Below are 17,558 nucleotides of genomic sequence, written 5' to 3'. Positions count from 1 at the left end.
GTTCACAAGACGGCAGCCAGGGTCCTTTCTTCATCCCCGGGGCACAGTGGCAGGAACTCTACTTCGTATTGCGTGAATGCAAATTCCAAGATGAGACTACAAGGGGTGGAAACAGAGCATATGAAAATCTGTTGTTGATCAAAGACTTTCAGAATTTTGCTCCTGACTCCTTTGCGGATGGAAGGCCACATCATCACCTTTTTTCAATTCACGTCGACCACGCCGAGTATTGTGTAAGATGCGCTGAACATCTCATTTTGCATGATTATTCGCTTGTGATGTTGGCCAGGAGCCCACCGCCGGATCCAGCGGCGCAGGCTGCCGCTGAAGAGGCTTTCCGCAAGTCAACCATCGAGATATGGACGCTCTTTGCGATTGGAGTTTCCGCAACGGTTCTTAGGACTTCTGCCCGAGTGAGCGCTGTGGGTTTCAGGAATCTTCGTCCCGACGACTACCTGGTGTGGGTTGGCGTTGTTCGTGCCCCAAAATATCTGATCTGTCCCACACAATCTCAGCCGGGTTGCTGATTTACCCGTCAAAACATGTCCGCAGATACTCTACGCATGTCAATCGGCTCTCGGGTATAGCATAGGCAATTCTGCTAAGGGCCTCGCAAACAATAGCCTGACGGACGCTGAAAGGGCTGCACTGTCCATCAATGATCCAGAGTACCAATTCAGGTGCGTGTGTCTGTCCTGTGAATGCGGAGCTGAAGAGCGTACCGAGGGACACGGTCGGGGACATCAATAGACTGATCCTGAGTCGCTATTTAGGGTGATTGGCTCCAAAATACAGGTAGCCGGATGGACGGTATATTCGGGCTTGATCTCGGCTCTTAAGTTGTCGGTGCTCTCGTTCTACATTCGACTTACGGTATGCATAGCGTGCCTTCGATAACTCTCGACTTTCTTCTCCGTACCAGAGAGAAGGACTAACAAGATCAACAGGAGGGCCTTGGCCGACGCTATCGTATTCAGATTCAAATCGGATTCGCTCTTGTAATCGGAACTTTTTTTGGCGCTATAATAACAATCTTCACAGCTTGCCGGCCATTCCACAGATACTGGCAGATTTACCCAGATCCTGGCAGTCAGTTAGCCCTTCGTACTTTTCTTGCCGCTGCCCGTCCCCTGAAACTGACAGGCTTTTCCTATTTCTCTTTCTAGACTTCTGTCAGGCCGGAGTGTCCAAGCCAATCATATGGATCTCATTTGCGGCAAATGTATTGACTGACATCTATTTGATATTAATCCCTCTTCCCATGCTTTGGAGATCTAGGTTGAGGATGATTAAGAAAATAGCGTCGAGTATTGTCCTCGGAGCTGGTGTGTTTGTTCTCGTCTGCGCGACTCTAAAGAGTGTTTTTGTCTTAGTCGTGAGTCTTCTCTTTTTTTTTTGCCGTAGCAAACTCGGCAGGGCTCCTCTGACTCGCTCCAAGGACCCCGTCAATGGCCCCCAGCTTGCCGGCACATGGGGCGTCCGTGAAGCCTTCGTTGCAGTGATGACGACCAATCTCCCGATGATATTCCCCGTCATCCGCTCCTTGCTGACCCCGCTATTCGGCAAGGCCCTGGCATCGACTCAGAAGAAGTCCTACAAATCACCAGCCGGCGTCCAGACCATTGGCGGCGGCGGCGGTGGTTCTTCTTACAGCCGGAATCGTCATCGCCGTGAACCTCCAGATACGCTCACCACCGGCTTAACACTCAACGGGAGTGAGGAACGAATCGTGGAATGCAACATTAAGATGCAGGAGTTAGAGACGTTTGCGGCGCCGGCGTCTGTGTCTGCTGAACTCCCTTCGAGGGGCATCTTGGTCTCCAACTCAGTTGAGGTCCTGCACGAGGACAGAAGAAGCAGCCACAACGGCGAACATCGTGTGGAGCGTGTCCGTGAAGCTTGGTGACCACCTTGCTTCAAATGAGCTATGATGTCGAACGTGTACAGTTCGCTGGGTGCCCCAGGGAAAAAGAAAAGTAATGCCACTGTTTAATATTTTGTATCGTACATAGGTCGAAACTTTTATTTTTGTATATCCTTAAGCCGGTAATTTATGATTTCGAAAGACTTGAATGCGGCTTGTCCGTGCCTGAAATCAGAGTGGTCGTGAAGACTCTTATTTGTACTCCAGCAGCCCTGCTCCACGCTTAGCATACTCGGCTCCTTATTGACATTTAGCCGTCATCGATCACGACCATATATCTGACAGCAAGGAATACCCATGGCGACCAACCATAAGCGGGACGGCTGGTGGACAGTCTTGGCAGACGGGAGAGTTCGCGATTGATTTGGCTGCCGTTTGTTCCTGAAGTCTAACTTTGAGTTGATCAATATCTGCGTGCAATCCCGCCTTTCTGCTCGAAAACCGTTGAATACCAAAGCTTGCTTGAAATCCTGAATTGATAGTTATATAACACTAATAATGGGATCCAATACTGAGCAGTCTCCCGACAGAGAACTTTCCGTTCTCTTCGTCTGCCTGGGGAACATCTGTACGTCCAACCCCGCCCCCGCTCCCACACCCACTGGGCTTGCTTCTAAGGACATGTAGCTAACCGACAATCCTATCTCCTATCTCACAGGCCGTTCTCCAATGGCCGAAGCTGTTTTCCAGCACCACATCTCCAACCTCCCCACTACATCGTCCCTGAAATTTAAAACCATCGACTCCGCAGGCACGGGCGCATATCATGTCCACTCACCACCGGACCCACGTACGATGTCTACACTACAGCGACACAACATCACCAAGTACCGCCACGCCGCTCGTAAGGTTAATAAAGCGGATTTCAAAGAGTTCGACTACATTTTCGCCATGGACGATTCCAATCTCTACGACCTGCAAGAGCTGCAGGAGAAGGTGGTAAGGGACAACAAGAAGAAGGGAGCAGCAGCAGACGGCCTGGCGGAGTTGAGGCTGTTCGGCGACTTTAATCGCGACGGGAGTGTCTGCGAGAAAGTGGGTGGCGGGAAGAGTGTGCCAGACCCGTATTATGGCGGGAATGATGGATTCGAGGACGTTTTCCACCAGGTCGTGGGACATACGGAAGGGTTCTTAAAGTATTTGGAAAAGAAGTCGGAGGCTAACTGATGGATGGTCTTCAAAAAAAAAAGAAAGAAAGAAAAGGCTTTGATTCAAGGCGATGTTGCTTGTTTTTAAAAGATAATACCCCATCGCATAAAAGGTAGTAGAGCTACAAGAACTTCATTTAAAACATCCTTCGGAACACTTCAAGAACAAGAGTTAAGGCTTTTGCTAAGTAAAAATTGCGGTATATCCATTTACAATGCGGGACAGGAAACAGAGACAGAATATTAATACAAGCTTGGGTCATCAAAAAGCACATGCGTGTGTGAACTCATATCTTCTCGCTGATCTTGATTGCGGCCCTGCAGCCCAGACGAATGACGTTGACCAATGGATCGTACGGGTTAGCCTCTTTCGCATCGTTCTCGACAGCATGATCCAGATGCTCCAATTCCTCATCCCGGATCCTCTTCAGCGTAGAGACCAGTTCTTTCAATTCACCATCGATTTCTTCTCCTCTCTGCTCGGCATCGGCAAACCATTCCAGAATCACCCGGATCTGATCATTATAATGGGTCCCGATCTCGGTCTCAACGGCCTCCGTGCATGCCATTGCGGCCTCTCGCCCCATTATCCCCGTAGACCAGCCCAAGAACGTCGAGACGCCCTCCCAGATGGGGTACATGACCGTGGGTCGAACTCGATGCTTCGCTATCAGCTTGTTGAAGGTGTCAAAGTGACCGGCCTCCTGGTCATACATGTGCTTCATAAGCGGTCGAAGGTGTGGGTGTGAGCGGACCACGGGGGGCGACTGGGCGGTGTAGATCAGAGTGGCCGCAAGCTCCCCAGCCTGGTTGACTCTGAGGGCGCTGTCGAGAAAGTCACGCTGTTCTTTCGTCAGGGCCATCCTGGGTTTCTCTGCGGGCGACGCGGTGCGGTGGGAGGTGGTGGAGCTGTGGCGGACCCGTGGTTGGAGGGTGCGGAGGCATTGGGAGCAGACAGAGCCACGCACGAGGCGAGCGTGTCTGAGAAGAGCAGCGTGTACATCCATCTCCGGTGTTGGGCCAGCCGATCAGCCTGGCGGGAGTCGTAGAACACGACAGAAATACGTACAGTATGTACTCCGTACTGCCTGCTTGGGTTCGAAGGTACCTTTTTGAGTTAGTTACATACCAAAAGAGGCAGTTCGGAGGCCCGTTTCCGCGCCGAGACCTCCGATTGGCTGGTACGGAAAAACCAACCGGCGACCGCTGAGTCAGCAGGCCGTCCGCCGCCCCAGCAAAACCGACGCCGCGAAAGACGAACGCCAGGACGAACGACGACGGCAAAGGTTGCCAGCCCTGCAAACCGCCTGTGCGCTGCCATTTTTCCCTTTATTCGGGCCCCAGCCGCCTCCCGCTTATCGGCGCACACACCTCTGCTCCCGTATATATATATATATATATTGAATCTTGACTTCCAGCCCTGAGTAGCCAGGACTGCACTGCTGCATGCCGGTTCCCACCACCACAACCCCTATCAGCCGTCCATTGCCACCTCACCTCCTGCCCTGCCCCTCTCCCTGGATTTTATCCGTCGCCTGGAGCGCGCCTTGAGCCAGCTGCTGGCAGTTCCCGCCACCTTTGTCTTCCATCCCTTCTGCATACCCGTTCTTTGATACATCACCCATCCTCACTTTCACAATGGCAGACTTAGACGCCGAGCTCCTTGCCCTGGCAGGGGGTGATGATTCATCAGATGAGGAAACTTCCATGCCTGCTCAGTCAAAGGAGCTCTCTCCTCCCCCTTCTCCCTCCTCCAAAGAAAAGCAACCTGAGGATGAAGACGAGGAGATGGCGCGCAAAGGTGTTGCAAGGCCTGTCAAGCGAAGAAAAAGAGCGAGGATTGAGGAGGAAGAGGAGGAAGGCGAACTGTGAGTGTTACCAACATCCCCCTGTTTGTGTTCTCGCTTTCCCCCGCGTCCAGGCTGTCGCTTTATCTTCGTCCTTTTTTTTATTTTTTTATTTTTTTTTTTCCACACCCCCCCTTTTCTCCCTTTCCGCCCCCTCATATTCCTTTTCTTGCCCGCTGCTCACGGGCTACTTTGTCCTTTTCATGTTTTTTTTTTTTCTTTCCTCTTTTTCATCACTTGAACACCATTTCCACACCTTCCATGTACACCATTAAATTGTGTGAATCTCACTGACAGGCAAAAAAATGTCCAGGTCCTCTTCTACTCCTCGCTCCCGCAAGTCCCTGAACTCTGCATCCATGTCCGAATCCGAATCTGAGGGATCGCCTCCCGATGAAGATAATCAAGGCCCGATCTTTTCCTACGAAAAGCTGTTCTACTCCGCCAAAGACAAAGAAGAGATCATGGCCATGCCGGAGATTCAGCGTGAAGAGTTGCTTTCCGAAAGAGCTCAGCTCGTTGATCGCCACAACCAAGATATCGCGCTTCGTCGCCTCCTTGCCATGCGTGAACGGGAGGAAGCTAAGGTCGCTGAGAAGAGAAAGCGTAAGGCTTCCGATGCTGAAGGCCAGCGCAAGAGCGCTCGCCAGAAGACCACTCTAGGCGGTCGTAAGGTCGGTGAAACATCCGATGCCATCGAAGCCTATAAACGTCAGCGGGAGCAGAAGGGAAAACGTGATGAGCAGCGCCGTCGTGATGCTAGTAGTAGGAAGAAGGACGGACGTTCTCGCTCCCTGGAAGGCTCTGACGTTGACGCTCATGGTGAAAGCGAAGTCGAATGGGATGAGGGAGCTGCTCGCCGTTCTACTTCACCAACCAAGGACGATCCTCCAGCTGAATTCCGAGACTTCGAGCGTGCACGAGTTAGCCGTAGCAACTTTGCCCAATATTGCTTCTACCCGAATTTTGAGAAGCTTATCACTGGCTGCTACACTCGTATCAACGTCGGCCCACATCCAGATACTGGCGAACTTGTTTACCGCCTCTGTCTCATCACGGGTAGGCCTTGCGGAGGTTTTTCTGTTTGAACAAAATAGACTAATACATGATTTTCCAGATTTCGCCGAAGGTAGACCATATGCTATTGAAGGTCCAAACGGGAGGAAGTTTGTCACTAAGCAGTACGCTGTGCTTGAGCATGGAAAGTCGAAGAAGGAGTTTCCATATATTTTTTGCTCTGACTCTCCATTTACTGAGGTATGGAGTCCTAGGGTCCATGACATGCTTACCCTAGTTACTTTACTGACACTGAGATCTATAGTCGGAGTTCAACCGCTATCGTCAGACCATGGTCGTGGAAGGCTTCAAGATGCCCACCAAGTCAGTCTTGAACAAGAAGATTGATGATATTCACTTCCTTATCAACTATCGCCTTTCGAAGGAGGAACTCGAGGAAAAGCTAAAACGCCAAGGCACTCACGACAACAAAATGGCAGTCTTTCAGCGTCTTCAGCTGCAAAAGCGCCGTCAGGAAGCAGTTGCAACCGGTGATGAAGCTGCTATTGCTGAATGTGATGCAGAAATCGCCCGCTTGTCCGGTCCAAAACTGGCGTTTGGAACTTCCCTCGTGGAGCCTAGGTCTACCGAAAAGACACAGCAAGAACGATTGGCCGAACTCAACCGTCGAAACCAAAAGCTAAATGCCGAAAATGTGCGCAAAGCTCAGCTTGAGGAGAGACGAGCTGCTCGACTGCAGCAGGCAGCTGTTGCCCGTGGAGAAGCCCTTCCTGACCGGTTTGCCCGCGTCAAGACCCGAGCTCGAACCCACTACGATGCAAGTGGCAACCGTCTTTTGCCCAAGAAACAAGAATCTGGAGAAGTTAGCGGGTCTGTCACTCCACTGACAACTGGCGCCAATACTCCCAACAAGGCTACACCTCCTCCTGGTGTAAACCACGCCAATGTTACTAAGGAGACCAAGCCGCAGACTGGGATCCCGAAACTCCGTTACGCTCCCAATGCCGATGAAATCCTTGCTGCTTCCCTGGACTTTGAGATTGACATCGAAATCTAAGTTCCCTTTCCAGCCTCTAGATTTCATGAACACCTACAATGCGCATTGATGGCTTAATGGACTGATATGCGTGTACTTCTCTGCGTCCCCGGCGGTGTTTAAGATTTGTTTTTGGCGTTGGTTGACGGACATAATAAAACATTAGGTCAGATGCGTCCGGGCGTTGGGTACATGCAGGCTCTCTTTGGTTGGTTCCGGTGCAAGTGCATCGCTGGGTCCTCGTATGTACTGTACTTCCTATGTTTCACTTCGGGTTTTTTTTTTTTTTTTTTCTTCTACCGCCACGCCTTGATTTTTTGATATCTGGTTCATATGGACATTTCGGGGTGAGCGTACTGGTCCGAACTGAGGTAACAGAGGGACCACCCCGGATCAAAATTGGTGCTGCGAGTCATGTATTTTGTTCTTTCGGTGCCAGCCATTCATTACTATTGCGTCTCTGTCGAGCATTGCTAGAAAGTACGATAAAAAAAATATGACGCAGATAAAAAGCACTCGGCCTTAATTCTATCACTATACTCCGTACAATGTACAAATTATGTGCCCTGGTCATCCGATAGAGCATCAGAGTCGAGGGCGACACTGAATTTCGGGAGGATAATGCCCAGCTGGCCGCTAGTGCAAAAGCTGCAAACGCTGGAAATGAAGCTTATCGCTTAGTGACGTCACGCGTATTCTCAACGCGCTGGCGCCAAATTCGCACGCGACGGGCAATGCGACGCGCCAACAAGAACCCCGTTCACGGCTCAGTTGTCAAAACAACAATCCATATTGCGCAGCAGGCGCTCCGTCCACCGTCACATTGTTACTGATATGATATAAAGACCATCCATTTTCTATCCTTTACTGCTTATTTGAATCCAATTGCCAGGGAATGTCGAGCCCATCGACACCGCGTTCCAGCGCGTCGCGCCAGCATAGCACGGCTCATGACGGAGGTTCGCCCGACATTTTAACGCCTGGAAGAAAGATCAAAGCTTTACTTGCGGAGTTTGATAGCGATTCAGCTTCTGAGAATGAGGGCATTGCTGGCAATTCCCGAGAGAAGTTGGACCTCTTATCGCTAGAGAAAAGCCCCAGTGCAAAGAAGAATTCGATCAATGTCAGAAATTTGGACGAGGAGGAAGATGAAGATGAAGACGATATCCCGGTTGCGCCGAGAGGAAGATTGGCTGCGAGATTACAAGCAGCTCCAGGATCCGGCGTAATCCCAGTGGGGAGCCTTGTGAACGACAGTGCTAAGCGAGGAAATGTCTCGGACAGTTCTCAGTCCTCCTCGGGAGATATCCGTCCTGCTGCACGGAGGAGTCGACTTTTGAGACGAAACTCCGATATCATTCGAGATGATCAGTCAAATCGCGCTTCGTCGCCACTATTCGTGCCCCAGGACTCTCCCATACAGCGTATTGGCAGCCTTGTGCATGAGACCAGTGGCTCCGAAAGCGAGGTTGTCAACCCGCACCATCAGTCCCGTCTACAAGCCCTTGTTGCCCAAAAGCGAAAGGAAAGGGAGGAAAAAGAGCGGCTGGAAGCGGAGAAACAAGCTGAGCGGATGCAAAGACTCGCAGATGCAAGAGTGCAATTCACATCCGACATGGAAGATGCCGTAGAAGAGGATGATGACGACGAATCGTCTCGCAGACTGACGCAGCAATCGCGCCCTACGCGGAAGGCAAGCAAGAAGGCTCTGCTGGAAATGAGCCGCGAAACACAACGGATGAGCAGAAATATGCAACTGGCGCATCAGGCGACTACAAAAAAGACGTTTCCATTGAACAGTTTCATCGAGCGATTTAATCAAAAGTGCAACGTTTATCAATCGTCCCCCAACCCTGATTCGGCTTTAGAGTCGAGAAGTTCGGCGATCGCAAGCTCCGTCAACCATTCCGACAACGATAATGTCGAACAAGACAAGCATTCTACTCCTCCCACATCACCCTTGCCACATGTGCATGAAGGCAAAGAGGATGCTAAAGCTGCCGATCCAGTCGCTATGTGTACCGAAGAGGACATACCTGCAAGAAATCCAGAGAGAGAATTATCTGTTGCACTTGGGGCTCTCGATCCAGGGGTTACTGCTCCTATTTCCAAAAACTGTGCTAGTAACCCCAAAGAAAATATCTCATCATCGTCTACAAAGCAACCCCCGAGTTCACGCCAGATTCGGGTCCAGCTTTCGAGGCAAGATGTTGCTGAAGATCAGAAGAACGACTCTGATTCGGAGCTCGAGATAGTAACGTCGCCCGCAAAGGCGCGCAAGTTAGCTCTATTTGAAAATTTCTCCGCAAAATCTTCTATATTGTCCGACTCGCTACGAAAACTGAAGCTATTGGCGCGATTAACCTCTCCCAAGAAGAATAGAATGTTGACCCGTGCCGAGCACGAGGAATGGCTACTACGACAGGCAAGAAAACAAGCTGCTCAGGAAAGAGAGGAGAAAATTGCTGCGCTGCGAGCAAAGGGAATTGTCATACAAACTGCAGAGGAGAAGGCACGTCTAGAGGACGACGTTGAAAACCTTATGGAGAAAGCCAGGGAAGAGGCTGAAGAAATCGCGCGCAAAGAAAAGGCCGCAAGAAAAAAGGAGGCTCACGCACAGGATATGGAGCTTGACGATAGTGAGGATGCCGAGTATGAAGACGATGAAGAAGAAGGCGAAGAGGATTCAGAGGATGAAAATGACGAAGGGGAACTTGAGAGAGAAGATGAGCTCGCCGATGAAGATGAGCTAGGGGATGGAAATCCGACACGAGATGGGCGATTAATGGATGATCAGGCCACGGAAGCTGACGAATCTGAGGGGGAGCCTTCACAAGAGGAGTCAGAAAATGAAGAACCAATGGAAATATCACGTCCTAAAAGACGACCGAAATTCGTCGTTTCCGACGACGAAGACGATGATCAGCCCGCACTTGTTACTCAGACGCCCGTGAAACCGGTGATCCCAGGCCTTGAACAACAGAGAACTCCCCTTATCGGGCTATCCCAAGCATTTGCTGCAACTCTCGCTGATAACCGGGAAGATGATAATGAGCAGGATTCCCTTGCCGTCCTCCGCAAGATGCCAGAGTTTGACATGCAAGTTGGGGAACTCCTCGAAGCAGATTCCCAGGGAATTATCCACGAGAGTCAAGGACAAACCAGCGGAACACTTGATCTCCTTGCAGATTTTACTCAGAACGATGTCCGTGTGGCTGAATCCCCAGCTGCCAAGACAATGAGCGAGTATTCACAGATCCCAGAGCCGAGCCAGGACGTTGGATTTGTGATGTCGCCCTTCGATCAACAAAAACGCTTTTTAACTCAGCCTAAATCGACTATAGATACTGTGCTTGTATCTAAAGATGATTCTCCCATTGCAAAAACGGGAGGCAAGCGGTTAAGACGGGGTGCTTTGCGTCAAATGTCAGATGCAGAAGATAGCTTTTTAGTCAGGCCCAGTGCATTCGATATCATGCGCAAGGCGGCTCGGAAACCAGTGACACCCTTCGACAAAAAGGCAAGCAAGGCAAAAGAGGTCGTTGACGAAGCTGCCGAAGAGTCCGACGATGAATATGCAGGACTTGGTGGCGCAAGTGACGACGATTCGGGTGAGGAGGACGAGCTGGATTTAACTATGATCAACGATAACAGTGGAGAAATCGTGGATGAGCAGGAACTGGCTGCTCTGAATGCGTACGCCCTACTTCGTACCCCCTGATGAAGATATCATGCTAATTAATCTGAAACACAGTGATCATGCCCGGCAAAGGGATGAAGGAGACGTGAACAAGCTTCTTCGAGACATTACCACTGGCTCCCTTCGTAGAAAACGCGGCATGGGCGATGAATTAGACCTCTCGGATTCTGACGATGAGCGTATCGCAGCTCGTCGCCGGGCTAAGCAACGAGAATTTGCAAAAATGCGGAAAGCCCTCCTTGCTGATGAAAACATCAACAAAATTGCGGAAGACCCCAAGAAGCAAGCGTTTTTGAAATCCATTGAGGATAGGGATATGGACGATATGTTTGATTTCCTCCGTGATGAATACGGTGAATCGAATTCAGATACGGGCGCATTAATCGTCGAAGGACTCGACGATAGTCAGAGTAACAGTGAAGAGGGCATGCAAGATGGACGAAAACGTCCCTTGAATGCTGCTGGACCTGATTCGCTAAATCGTCCACCGGCTAAACTCCGTCGTACATCTAGACCGGGAAAGAAAAAGCCGTCAACTCTGGCAGAAATCCGCGCTCAGCTATCCTCTCTTATCGGCGAGTCAGGGTCGCACGATGCGGTGGAAGTCATACCAGATAGTCAGCCCGATATACCTCTCGACGACGAAGTCAGCTTTACTAATAAAGACGACTCATACGATCGTCCCGAGGCTTTTCGATCCACTAATCCCCGCCGACGTGGCAGAGTAGTAGACCGCCTGTCTTTACGCAGAGCTGCATCCTCCAATGCTGCCCTGTCTGCGATTGCCGGGCCTGGACCCGGATCCGGATCTGGGTCGTCTTCATCGTCTAAAGTCGCCTTCCATAGTTCGACCACAGTCCCTGAATTCAAACGCCCGCCACCGTTGCTTCTCCGGCGCACTACAACAAATTCGTCAAGTTCCTCTTCCTCCTCTTCGCGGCCCGGCGGCGCTGTCACGCCAGCTTCCATTGCAGTAGTGAAATCTGATGGTTCTGGTGCTAGTGGAGCCACAGTTAGCAAGAAAGGCGCTGTCAACTATTACGCAGCGGCAAGAGAAAAGGAACGAGAATTTCAATTAAAGAAGAACTTGATTCGAGAGAGCGTCGCAAGTAAGAAAGCCATGGAGGATCATAGGGCTATGAGGGAAAAAGGACTGGTGGGATTGCTGGGAGGTGCAAGCTGGGAATAATCGTGATATCTTTTCTGTTTCTGTTTAGTTCTTGACGCGCGCATGAAATGATACTGGAGACCACGAGATGTAATAATCTCACGGTGACTTGCTTTGTGTTACCCTTTCCCACGCCGTGGTCATTTTGCAAGAATTTGTTAGAATAGATTAATCAGGGCTGGACCCTGATTCGTCACCAATTTCATTACGAAGGCTGCTATGAACAAATGTCCTGCATCATTTACACGGTCACGTACCGCTTCCACCTGGCTCCGGTTTTCGTATAATATCCCATTCTACACTCACCAACCACACGTTTGTTCTCCGTGTTATTATAGAGCTTATGGTGTCGGACTCTTTAGGGTTGGCATTGTTATTAGAGGCATCACTAGTGTGGAAAGGCTCAATCTCCATGTCCCAAACTAGACCTCGTCGGATTCCTACCCAGTATCCTTTCTGGAGCTTCTGCATCGGAGGTAGAACAGTAGACACGGGAGAGCCGAAAAGGAGTATATTATTCTGGGAAGCAGTGGGAGGTTGTACTTTTGAAGGGGATATCAAGGTAAATGGAGCAGGGTGACCCAGTCTACCTTGCCGTTGTCCACCTTGTCTACGGACGTCAGTAGGGGCTGAAGTTCGAATTTCACCAACTTGGACAATTAGTTGGTATTTATCAAAAGGTTGCTCTCTTTCTCCTTGGTCGGCTTGGGTCTGAGTCGTCTGCAGAGGAGCTTGACTTTGTGACACTTGTTTCCTTGTACCTAAGTCTAGGATCCAATTTCGGACTTCGGATGCCATACCACCGGGAATAAATGTACGAGATTTAGATCGAGCATGGCGTTTGGCATATGGAAACGGGATAGGGCTTGTCAGTAACGCCGAAATGTCTGGCTCCCGCCGTCGAGAAGGCGTTTGAGGTAGCACAAATCGCGGTTTTGGCCGCTGTGTGGATGTCCGAGCAGTCGTGGCGTTATTGCTTCCACTTGGTTGCCGTGGAGTACTTGATATGGGTGTGCTAAACATAAACCGCGGGGGTCCGCGAGATGAAGAGTGGTGAGGTACACTAGTAGCACCAGTTGGTTGAAATGGAGTAGACAATAGGTTATCCACATTTCCAGCTGATGGCGATGCCGGGCCCGCCTGCGGAGACGATGGTGGTGATTCAGACGAAGTGGATGAGATTTGGTCAAGCTCTCTGGCACTAACTGGCCGCACTTCCAAGTCGTCTGCTGAAGATATCGATAAGCGTCGACGTTTCGACTGATGCTGACTTGGAGAGAAGGAAAGAAGCATCTCTTCGTCATCGTCGTCCGCCACAGGTTTTCCAGGTTCATTTTCTGGACGGCCGCTACGAGAAGTTTCCACAATGCCTTGAAGCATATCACCTTCCTCTTCCCCTTCAGAATCTTCAATTACCTCCTTCATCTTAATTTCAGGGTTCCTTGGCGTATCTTGAATAGTCTTGCGCGCCCGGGCAGCAGGCGAGGACTCTTTGTCACTAACATCTATTCCGTCTCCAGACCTTCTATTCTGTCGCTGGCTAAACACAAATCGAGGAGTCGCGGCGAGCTGTGCCGCAAAGCCTGATTGTGCAGATGAGCTAAATATGAATTTTGGCGTCCGTGCAGTTGCATTAGGTCTTTCATTGGACTCGGCCCGGGAGGTGCACTGTTTGTTGGAGTTGACATCCTCTCGCGATGGTGTCTAAAGCAATCCGTGAGCCACTTTTCCTACATAGAGCGCGGCAAGCACTGACATATTTGGAACTCATGTTGCATAGCTCATAAAGACGATATCAATCACATCACGTATTATCGTGCCCGATTGTTGCTCTTTTGCACGTTGAAATTCCCTTTAGGACGTCGCGACCTCGAATCCGCTTAGTCAGATTGCGCTTGGCGTGGGTGAGGTTGTAGAGGAGCTGACTTTCCGCTCCGCTCCACTCCACCCTTCCTATCAAAACGTCCATTTTTCCCCCAAAAGCTATGCTACCGGTCCGCCACCCCAGAACCCTCCTCCTAACCCTGGATGCCTTCAACACCATATTTCACCCGCGGCAGCCCGTACCTGAAATCTACACACATGTCGCACAAGACCTCGGCGTCATCCCTTCCACAATAACCGCCGATGCGGTAAAGCCGGCGTTCAGGACCGCATTCAAGCGCAACAGCGCGCAGTACCCGAACTATGGTCGAGATACTCCTGGGTTTGGCGGACCGAAAGCATGGTGGGGCAAAGTCATTCGAGAGTGTTTCGCTCAGGTCAAAGGGGGGAGTACGACGGTAGACGAGATTCCGGATAGGTTGGTGGAAACGCTGTTCACCGTATTCGGGGGAGAGGCGTATAAACTGTACAATGATGCAGAGCCATTTTTCAGGAAATTGCAATTGTGGAAACAGGCGAAGAGGTCCCGAAACGTTTCCCAAGACCTAGTTAGGGAAGACTGTTGGGATCGGATTGTCGTTGGAGTTATCTCCAATTCGGATGATAGAGTCCCTACGATTTTGAGATCAATGGGCTTGCGGGTCGGAAGTGCGTGGGCGGATAACGGGGATTTGCTTCCCCCTGCCGATGAAACGCATGATGCGATAAAGCAGGAAAATGATATTGATTTTATTGTTACGAGTTATGAAGCTGGGAAGGAAAAGCCGAATAAGCATATTTTCGACGTTGCCCAAAAGCGTGCAGGCGAGTACCTGAATGCCACTAGCCCTGCTAAACGTCCACTCTTCCCAGCTCCGAGCTATTATTGCATTCATGTTGGGGATGATTATCACGATGACTATCAGGGAGGACAGAGTGCTGGTTGGGATAGCTTTTTACTGCTAAGGGAAGATGTTGAAATCCCAGAACACGCACAAAAGTCTGCACGCTCAATCTCTAACCTTGATCAGTTATTTTCTTTATTGCGCATGGAGGATCACGATGGAAGGTTGGTATAGTTGTTATGATTGTATCTCTTCAGACAAGCCTGGTTTCGGGTGATAAATACAAACAATGCAACCCGCGGATCTTCATGATCCCGCACCTTCGGATATCACTTTCAACGTGTCCAGCGCGAGCTTGCAGCCCCATTTAAGCAATTTCTTGTCCCGTCTTGAGGCCACCACATCTGATTTCGCGACGACTTTGCGGATAAAATATATCAACCCAGTCACGACCTGCGGTGTATCTCGCGCTTTTAAGAAAACGTTGACAAGCGGTTTTTCTTCAAAGGTAAATTGAGTGGATTCGCCTGCTTTCTGCTGCTTGCGTAATGACTTTTGTTGGGTTTGCTGCATTGTTGTGATCAGCAGCAGTTCAACGAAGGTCCTAGTCTTGGGTTGCAGATACAAAAAGTCAAGTGTCTTCAAAATTCCAAGCGTAAGGCCTCCATCGGCTATCAATGAGCCGTACATTTTGGCAAGGTTAACAATGGCTCGCGTGGTCAACGACCGATCTTCATCTTCGTCCGCGCTGAAGTCATCGTCCTCCATATTCCCACTCTCGCCCATTCGTTTGAATACGTCCCAGAGCGAGAATTGGAACGCCATTTTCATCTTCCTCTCGCCGCAGAGTTTCCTTGCGATGAGGGTATAGTATGGGTTATAGGAACCCTCCTCCGAAGCACAATGGACGAGAACCTGAGGAATCTCGGTCTCCTGACTTCGTTTTAAGCGCAACTTGGTCAGCCTAACATGCGCATCCTGATAGTCGGATGCAGACATTATCGCTACAAAAATAGACCGCCGGACCTCGGTGTTCATTCGATGGCTTCTGGCCAGTTGGGCAAGATCCATGGCTTTCTTATCGCCCAGATCATTGTCCAAATTATCTGGGAGAACTGCACTCGGGTCAACAGTTGCCTTGTGAGTATATGTGCTAGCGGAGTCTGCTTTCCAACTTGCGCCAACAAGCCACCATTTCCCCCTTTTGTCGGAGTTTTGGATATCGGCACGTCCAATCCTCAAAGGCTCGCTCGCTCTGAGACTTCTCGAGTTAAGAGAGCCCAGAATCTTTCTCATCTTTGTAAGGTGTTCTAACGATATGCTTGCTCCTGGGGCATTTTTCAGCTTGTTATTCTTAAGGTCAGTGATCGTTTCGATCATGAACTTCGTGCGAACTGAAAGAGCCGCTTCTCCTATTTGCGCTACTGCTGGTTGAATTAGGAGAACAATGTCCTTGAGGGCGGAAGGATCGTCCTGTCGAAGTTGGGGACCGGAATCTATGATATGTTAGCGTTAGGATAGGTTACAATTAGATAGGGAACGAAGAACATACTTCTCACAACCTTCAGGAGCAGCTCAGTGTTCAACTCGTTAATTTCTCCCAAGAATAAGCGAATATAGTCAAACACCAAGCCGCATCCGAGGAGGTGGAAATTATAGAGATGGGACAACAGCGACAGCAAATTAACCATGTCTTTCCTACTCGACTCCCCTTTATCCTTCTCCTCGTACATGCTATCGAATCGCTGCACGAGATTCTGCACAAATTCAGCACCGAATTCCATGCCGATCACTTTATATATCGCCGCGATGAATCCCGCGTGAAGAATTATAAAGGTGTCATTTAGGCTGCTCCCGCTGCATACCAATCCGAAGAGTATGTCTATCAGGACAGATGTTACACTCTGGCGGGGATAGTCTTGGTAAAGTTTCTCCATATCACCAAGGATAGATATTATATTAGCCTCCGATAGTTTATTCAAATGTCCTTGTATTTGGCGTCGTAGACGCAAAAGAGATTCCGATTCAGTGGATGATTGCATTCTTTTGGATGGGGGAATGTATTTGGCTGGGGCGGTGTCACTCGCAGCGACGGGAGGGCGGTACGGGTTCTCTTTCTGTTTCGTTTTCTGCGGAGCTGATTCCTCCTCCTCCTCCTCCTCCTCTTCGTCGTCAAAGCCTTGAAATTCACTATCTCCCTCACCAACACTATCGTCGTCGTCGTCGTCATCAAAATCTTCTAGCATCTCGTCAAAGTCCTCTTCGTCTTCATGCGCGTCTTCACTTCCAGTAATTTCCTCCTCATCTCTATTCCCCACCTCTATCATTTTTGACCTTTGTCTTTTCCTCTGAAGCCATTCCTCTCCCTCTCTTTTCCGCTTTTTCGCTTCTATCTCCGAATCCGACCCCAACTCGCCCAAGATGTCGCCCAACCCGCTTTCCAGGAAAGATTTAGGCAATTTCTTTTTCCCTTTAAGGCCCAACTTTTTCTCTAAGGCCGCAATCTCTGCATCATCTTCTTCGAGCTTCTTTTGCACGGAGCGCGATATCTTGGGGTGGGGTGGCGGGTTCTCAGCTTCGGGGGTTTCGTCTTCGTTCTCCCCTTCGTCAAGGTCAATTTCAACGTCTGATTCTTCGTGTCCCTGTTCGACGGGCTGCATCCGCTTCAATATTGATTTTAACGTCCTTGGCTCTGCGGGTGTTCTCGTTTTCGGCTTCGCCGGGCGTTCATCTTCGCTCCGTCCGGATTCTTCGTCAAAAACATCGTCCTCGGGCCCATCCCCGCCTTGTGACCTTTGTCTGCGTTTATGTCCCTTTCTCTGCTGAAATCCAGGCCCCCTCCGCGATCGCTCTGCTTTCCGGCGCTCCTTTCTGGAGAATCCGCTGTGAGGGTTCGAGCTTCTCGCGCCGGTTGTGATCGTATCTTTCAAGCCTAGTTCTTCGCGGAGCTGTCGGGGGAGCTGTGTTGTATTATATGCCGGTCGTGGCATGGCTGCAAGAGGTATTCACC

The 17,558-nt window shown here is 50.2% G+C and overlaps 8 protein-coding genes across 8 annotated transcripts; 5 read left to right on the top strand and 3 right to left on the bottom strand.

Annotated features, from left to right (window-relative positions):
- The first annotated feature begins 56 nt into the window (after window positions 1-56).
- CIMG_11576 (uncharacterized protein) lies at window positions 57-1,943 on the top strand. The gene is made up of 6 exons (XM_012358509.1): window positions 57-473; window positions 553-680; window positions 774-873; window positions 948-1,089; window positions 1,167-1,375; window positions 1,439-1,943. Exons 1-6 carry the CDS (start codon window positions 279-281, stop codon window positions 1,904-1,906), a joined length of 1,242 nt encoding a protein of 413 aa, XP_012213932.1. The 5' UTR covers window positions 57-278; the 3' UTR covers window positions 1,907-1,943.
- A 278-nt stretch (window positions 1,944-2,221) lies between these two features.
- Window positions 2,222-3,217, top strand: CIMG_11575 (phosphotyrosine protein phosphatase). The gene is made up of 2 exons (XM_012358508.1): window positions 2,222-2,492; window positions 2,583-3,217. The coding sequence occupies exons 1-2, from the start codon at window positions 2,423-2,425 to the stop codon at window positions 3,089-3,091; spliced, it is 579 nt and encodes a 192-aa protein (XP_012213931.1). The 5' UTR covers window positions 2,222-2,422; the 3' UTR covers window positions 3,092-3,217.
- On the bottom strand, window positions 3,109-4,150 carry CIMG_05595 (ubiquinone biosynthesis protein Coq7). The gene has a single exon (XM_001246153.2). It carries the CDS (start codon window positions 4,077-4,079, stop codon window positions 3,360-3,362), a length of 720 nt encoding a protein of 239 aa, XP_001246154.2. The 5' UTR covers window positions 4,080-4,150; the 3' UTR covers window positions 3,109-3,359.
- Window positions 4,151-4,397: 247 nt separating this feature from the next.
- CIMG_05594 (RNA polymerase-associated protein RTF1) lies at window positions 4,398-7,487 on the top strand. The gene is made up of 4 exons (XM_001246152.2): window positions 4,398-4,940; window positions 5,233-5,978; window positions 6,037-6,176; window positions 6,241-7,487. Exons 1-4 carry the CDS (start codon window positions 4,711-4,713, stop codon window positions 6,991-6,993), a joined length of 1,869 nt encoding a protein of 622 aa, XP_001246153.1. The 5' UTR covers window positions 4,398-4,710; the 3' UTR covers window positions 6,994-7,487.
- Window positions 7,488-7,846: 359 nt separating this feature from the next.
- On the top strand, window positions 7,847-12,064 carry CIMG_05593 (mediator for replication checkpoint protein 1). The gene is made up of 2 exons (XM_001246151.2): window positions 7,847-10,668; window positions 10,727-12,064. The coding sequence occupies exons 1-2, from the start codon at window positions 7,868-7,870 to the stop codon at window positions 11,859-11,861; spliced, it is 3,936 nt and encodes a 1,311-aa protein (XP_001246152.1). The 5' UTR covers window positions 7,847-7,867; the 3' UTR covers window positions 11,862-12,064.
- Window positions 12,065-12,089: 25 nt separating this feature from the next.
- CIMG_05592 (uncharacterized protein) lies at window positions 12,090-13,611 on the bottom strand (the record flags this gene model as incomplete). Its single annotated transcript, XM_001246150.2, has 2 exons — window positions 12,090-13,544; window positions 13,597-13,611. The coding sequence occupies 2 exons, from the start codon at window positions 13,609-13,611 to the stop codon at window positions 12,090-12,092; spliced, it is 1,470 nt and encodes a 489-aa protein (XP_001246151.2).
- A 214-nt stretch (window positions 13,612-13,825) lies between these two features.
- Window positions 13,826-14,782, top strand: CIMG_05591 (uncharacterized protein; the record flags this gene model as incomplete). The annotated part of the gene is made up of 1 exon (XM_001246149.1): window positions 13,826-14,782. One exon carries the CDS (start codon window positions 13,826-13,828, stop codon window positions 14,780-14,782), a length of 957 nt encoding a protein of 318 aa, XP_001246150.1.
- A 72-nt stretch (window positions 14,783-14,854) lies between these two features.
- On the bottom strand, window positions 14,855-17,538 carry CIMG_05590 (nuclear protein; the record flags this gene model as incomplete). The annotated part of the gene is made up of 2 exons (XM_001246148.1): window positions 14,855-16,044; window positions 16,101-17,538. The coding sequence occupies 2 exons, from the start codon at window positions 17,536-17,538 to the stop codon at window positions 14,855-14,857; spliced, it is 2,628 nt and encodes an 875-aa protein (XP_001246149.1).
- Between the last annotated feature and the right edge of the window lie 20 nt (window positions 17,539-17,558).

This window comes from Coccidioides immitis (assembly GCF_000149335.2).
Source record: "Coccidioides immitis RS genomic scaffold supercont3.4, whole genome shotgun sequence".
NCBI lineage: Eukaryota > Fungi > Ascomycota > Eurotiomycetes > Onygenales > Onygenaceae > Coccidioides > Coccidioides immitis.
This window is presented reverse-complemented; position numbering and strand designations above follow the sequence as displayed.

Excerpts from the sequence above, each read along its gene's own strand:
- CIMG_05594 (XM_001246152.2), top strand. The coding sequence starts at position 4,711 with ATGGCAGACTTAGACGCCGAGCTCCTTGCCCTGGCAGGGGGTGATGAT. Across the intron at positions 4,941-5,232 it reads GAAGAGGAGGAAGGCGAACT|GTCCTCTTCTACTCCTCGCT; the intron begins GTGAGTGTTACC and ends AAAAATGTCCAG. Across the intron at positions 5,979-6,036 it reads CCGCCTCTGTCTCATCACGG|ATTTCGCCGAAGGTAGACCA; the intron begins GTAGGCCTTGCG and ends ATGATTTTCCAG.
- CIMG_05593 (XM_001246151.2), top strand. The coding sequence starts at position 7,868 with ATGTCGAGCCCATCGACACCGCGTTCCAGCGCGTCGCGCCAGCATAGC. Across the intron at positions 10,669-10,726 it reads GAACTGGCTGCTCTGAATGC|TGATCATGCCCGGCAAAGGG; the intron begins GTACGCCCTACT and ends TCTGAAACACAG.
- CIMG_11576 (XM_012358509.1), top strand. The coding sequence starts at position 279 with ATGTTGGCCAGGAGCCCACCGCCGGATCCAGCGGCGCAGGCTGCCGCT. Across the intron at positions 474-552 it reads ACCTGGTGTGGGTTGGCGTT|ATACTCTACGCATGTCAATC; the intron begins GTTCGTGCCCCA and ends ACATGTCCGCAG. Across the intron at positions 874-947 it reads CGTTCTACATTCGACTTACG|GAGGGCCTTGGCCGACGCTA; the intron begins GTATGCATAGCG and ends CAAGATCAACAG.
- CIMG_05595 (XM_001246153.2), bottom strand. The coding sequence starts at position 4,079 with ATGGATGTACACGCTGCTCTTCTCAGACACGCTCGCCTCGTGCGTGGC.
- CIMG_11575 (XM_012358508.1), top strand. The coding sequence starts at position 2,423 with ATGGGATCCAATACTGAGCAGTCTCCCGACAGAGAACTTTCCGTTCTC. Across the intron at positions 2,493-2,582 it reads CGTCTGCCTGGGGAACATCT|GCCGTTCTCCAATGGCCGAA; the intron begins GTACGTCCAACC and ends CCTATCTCACAG.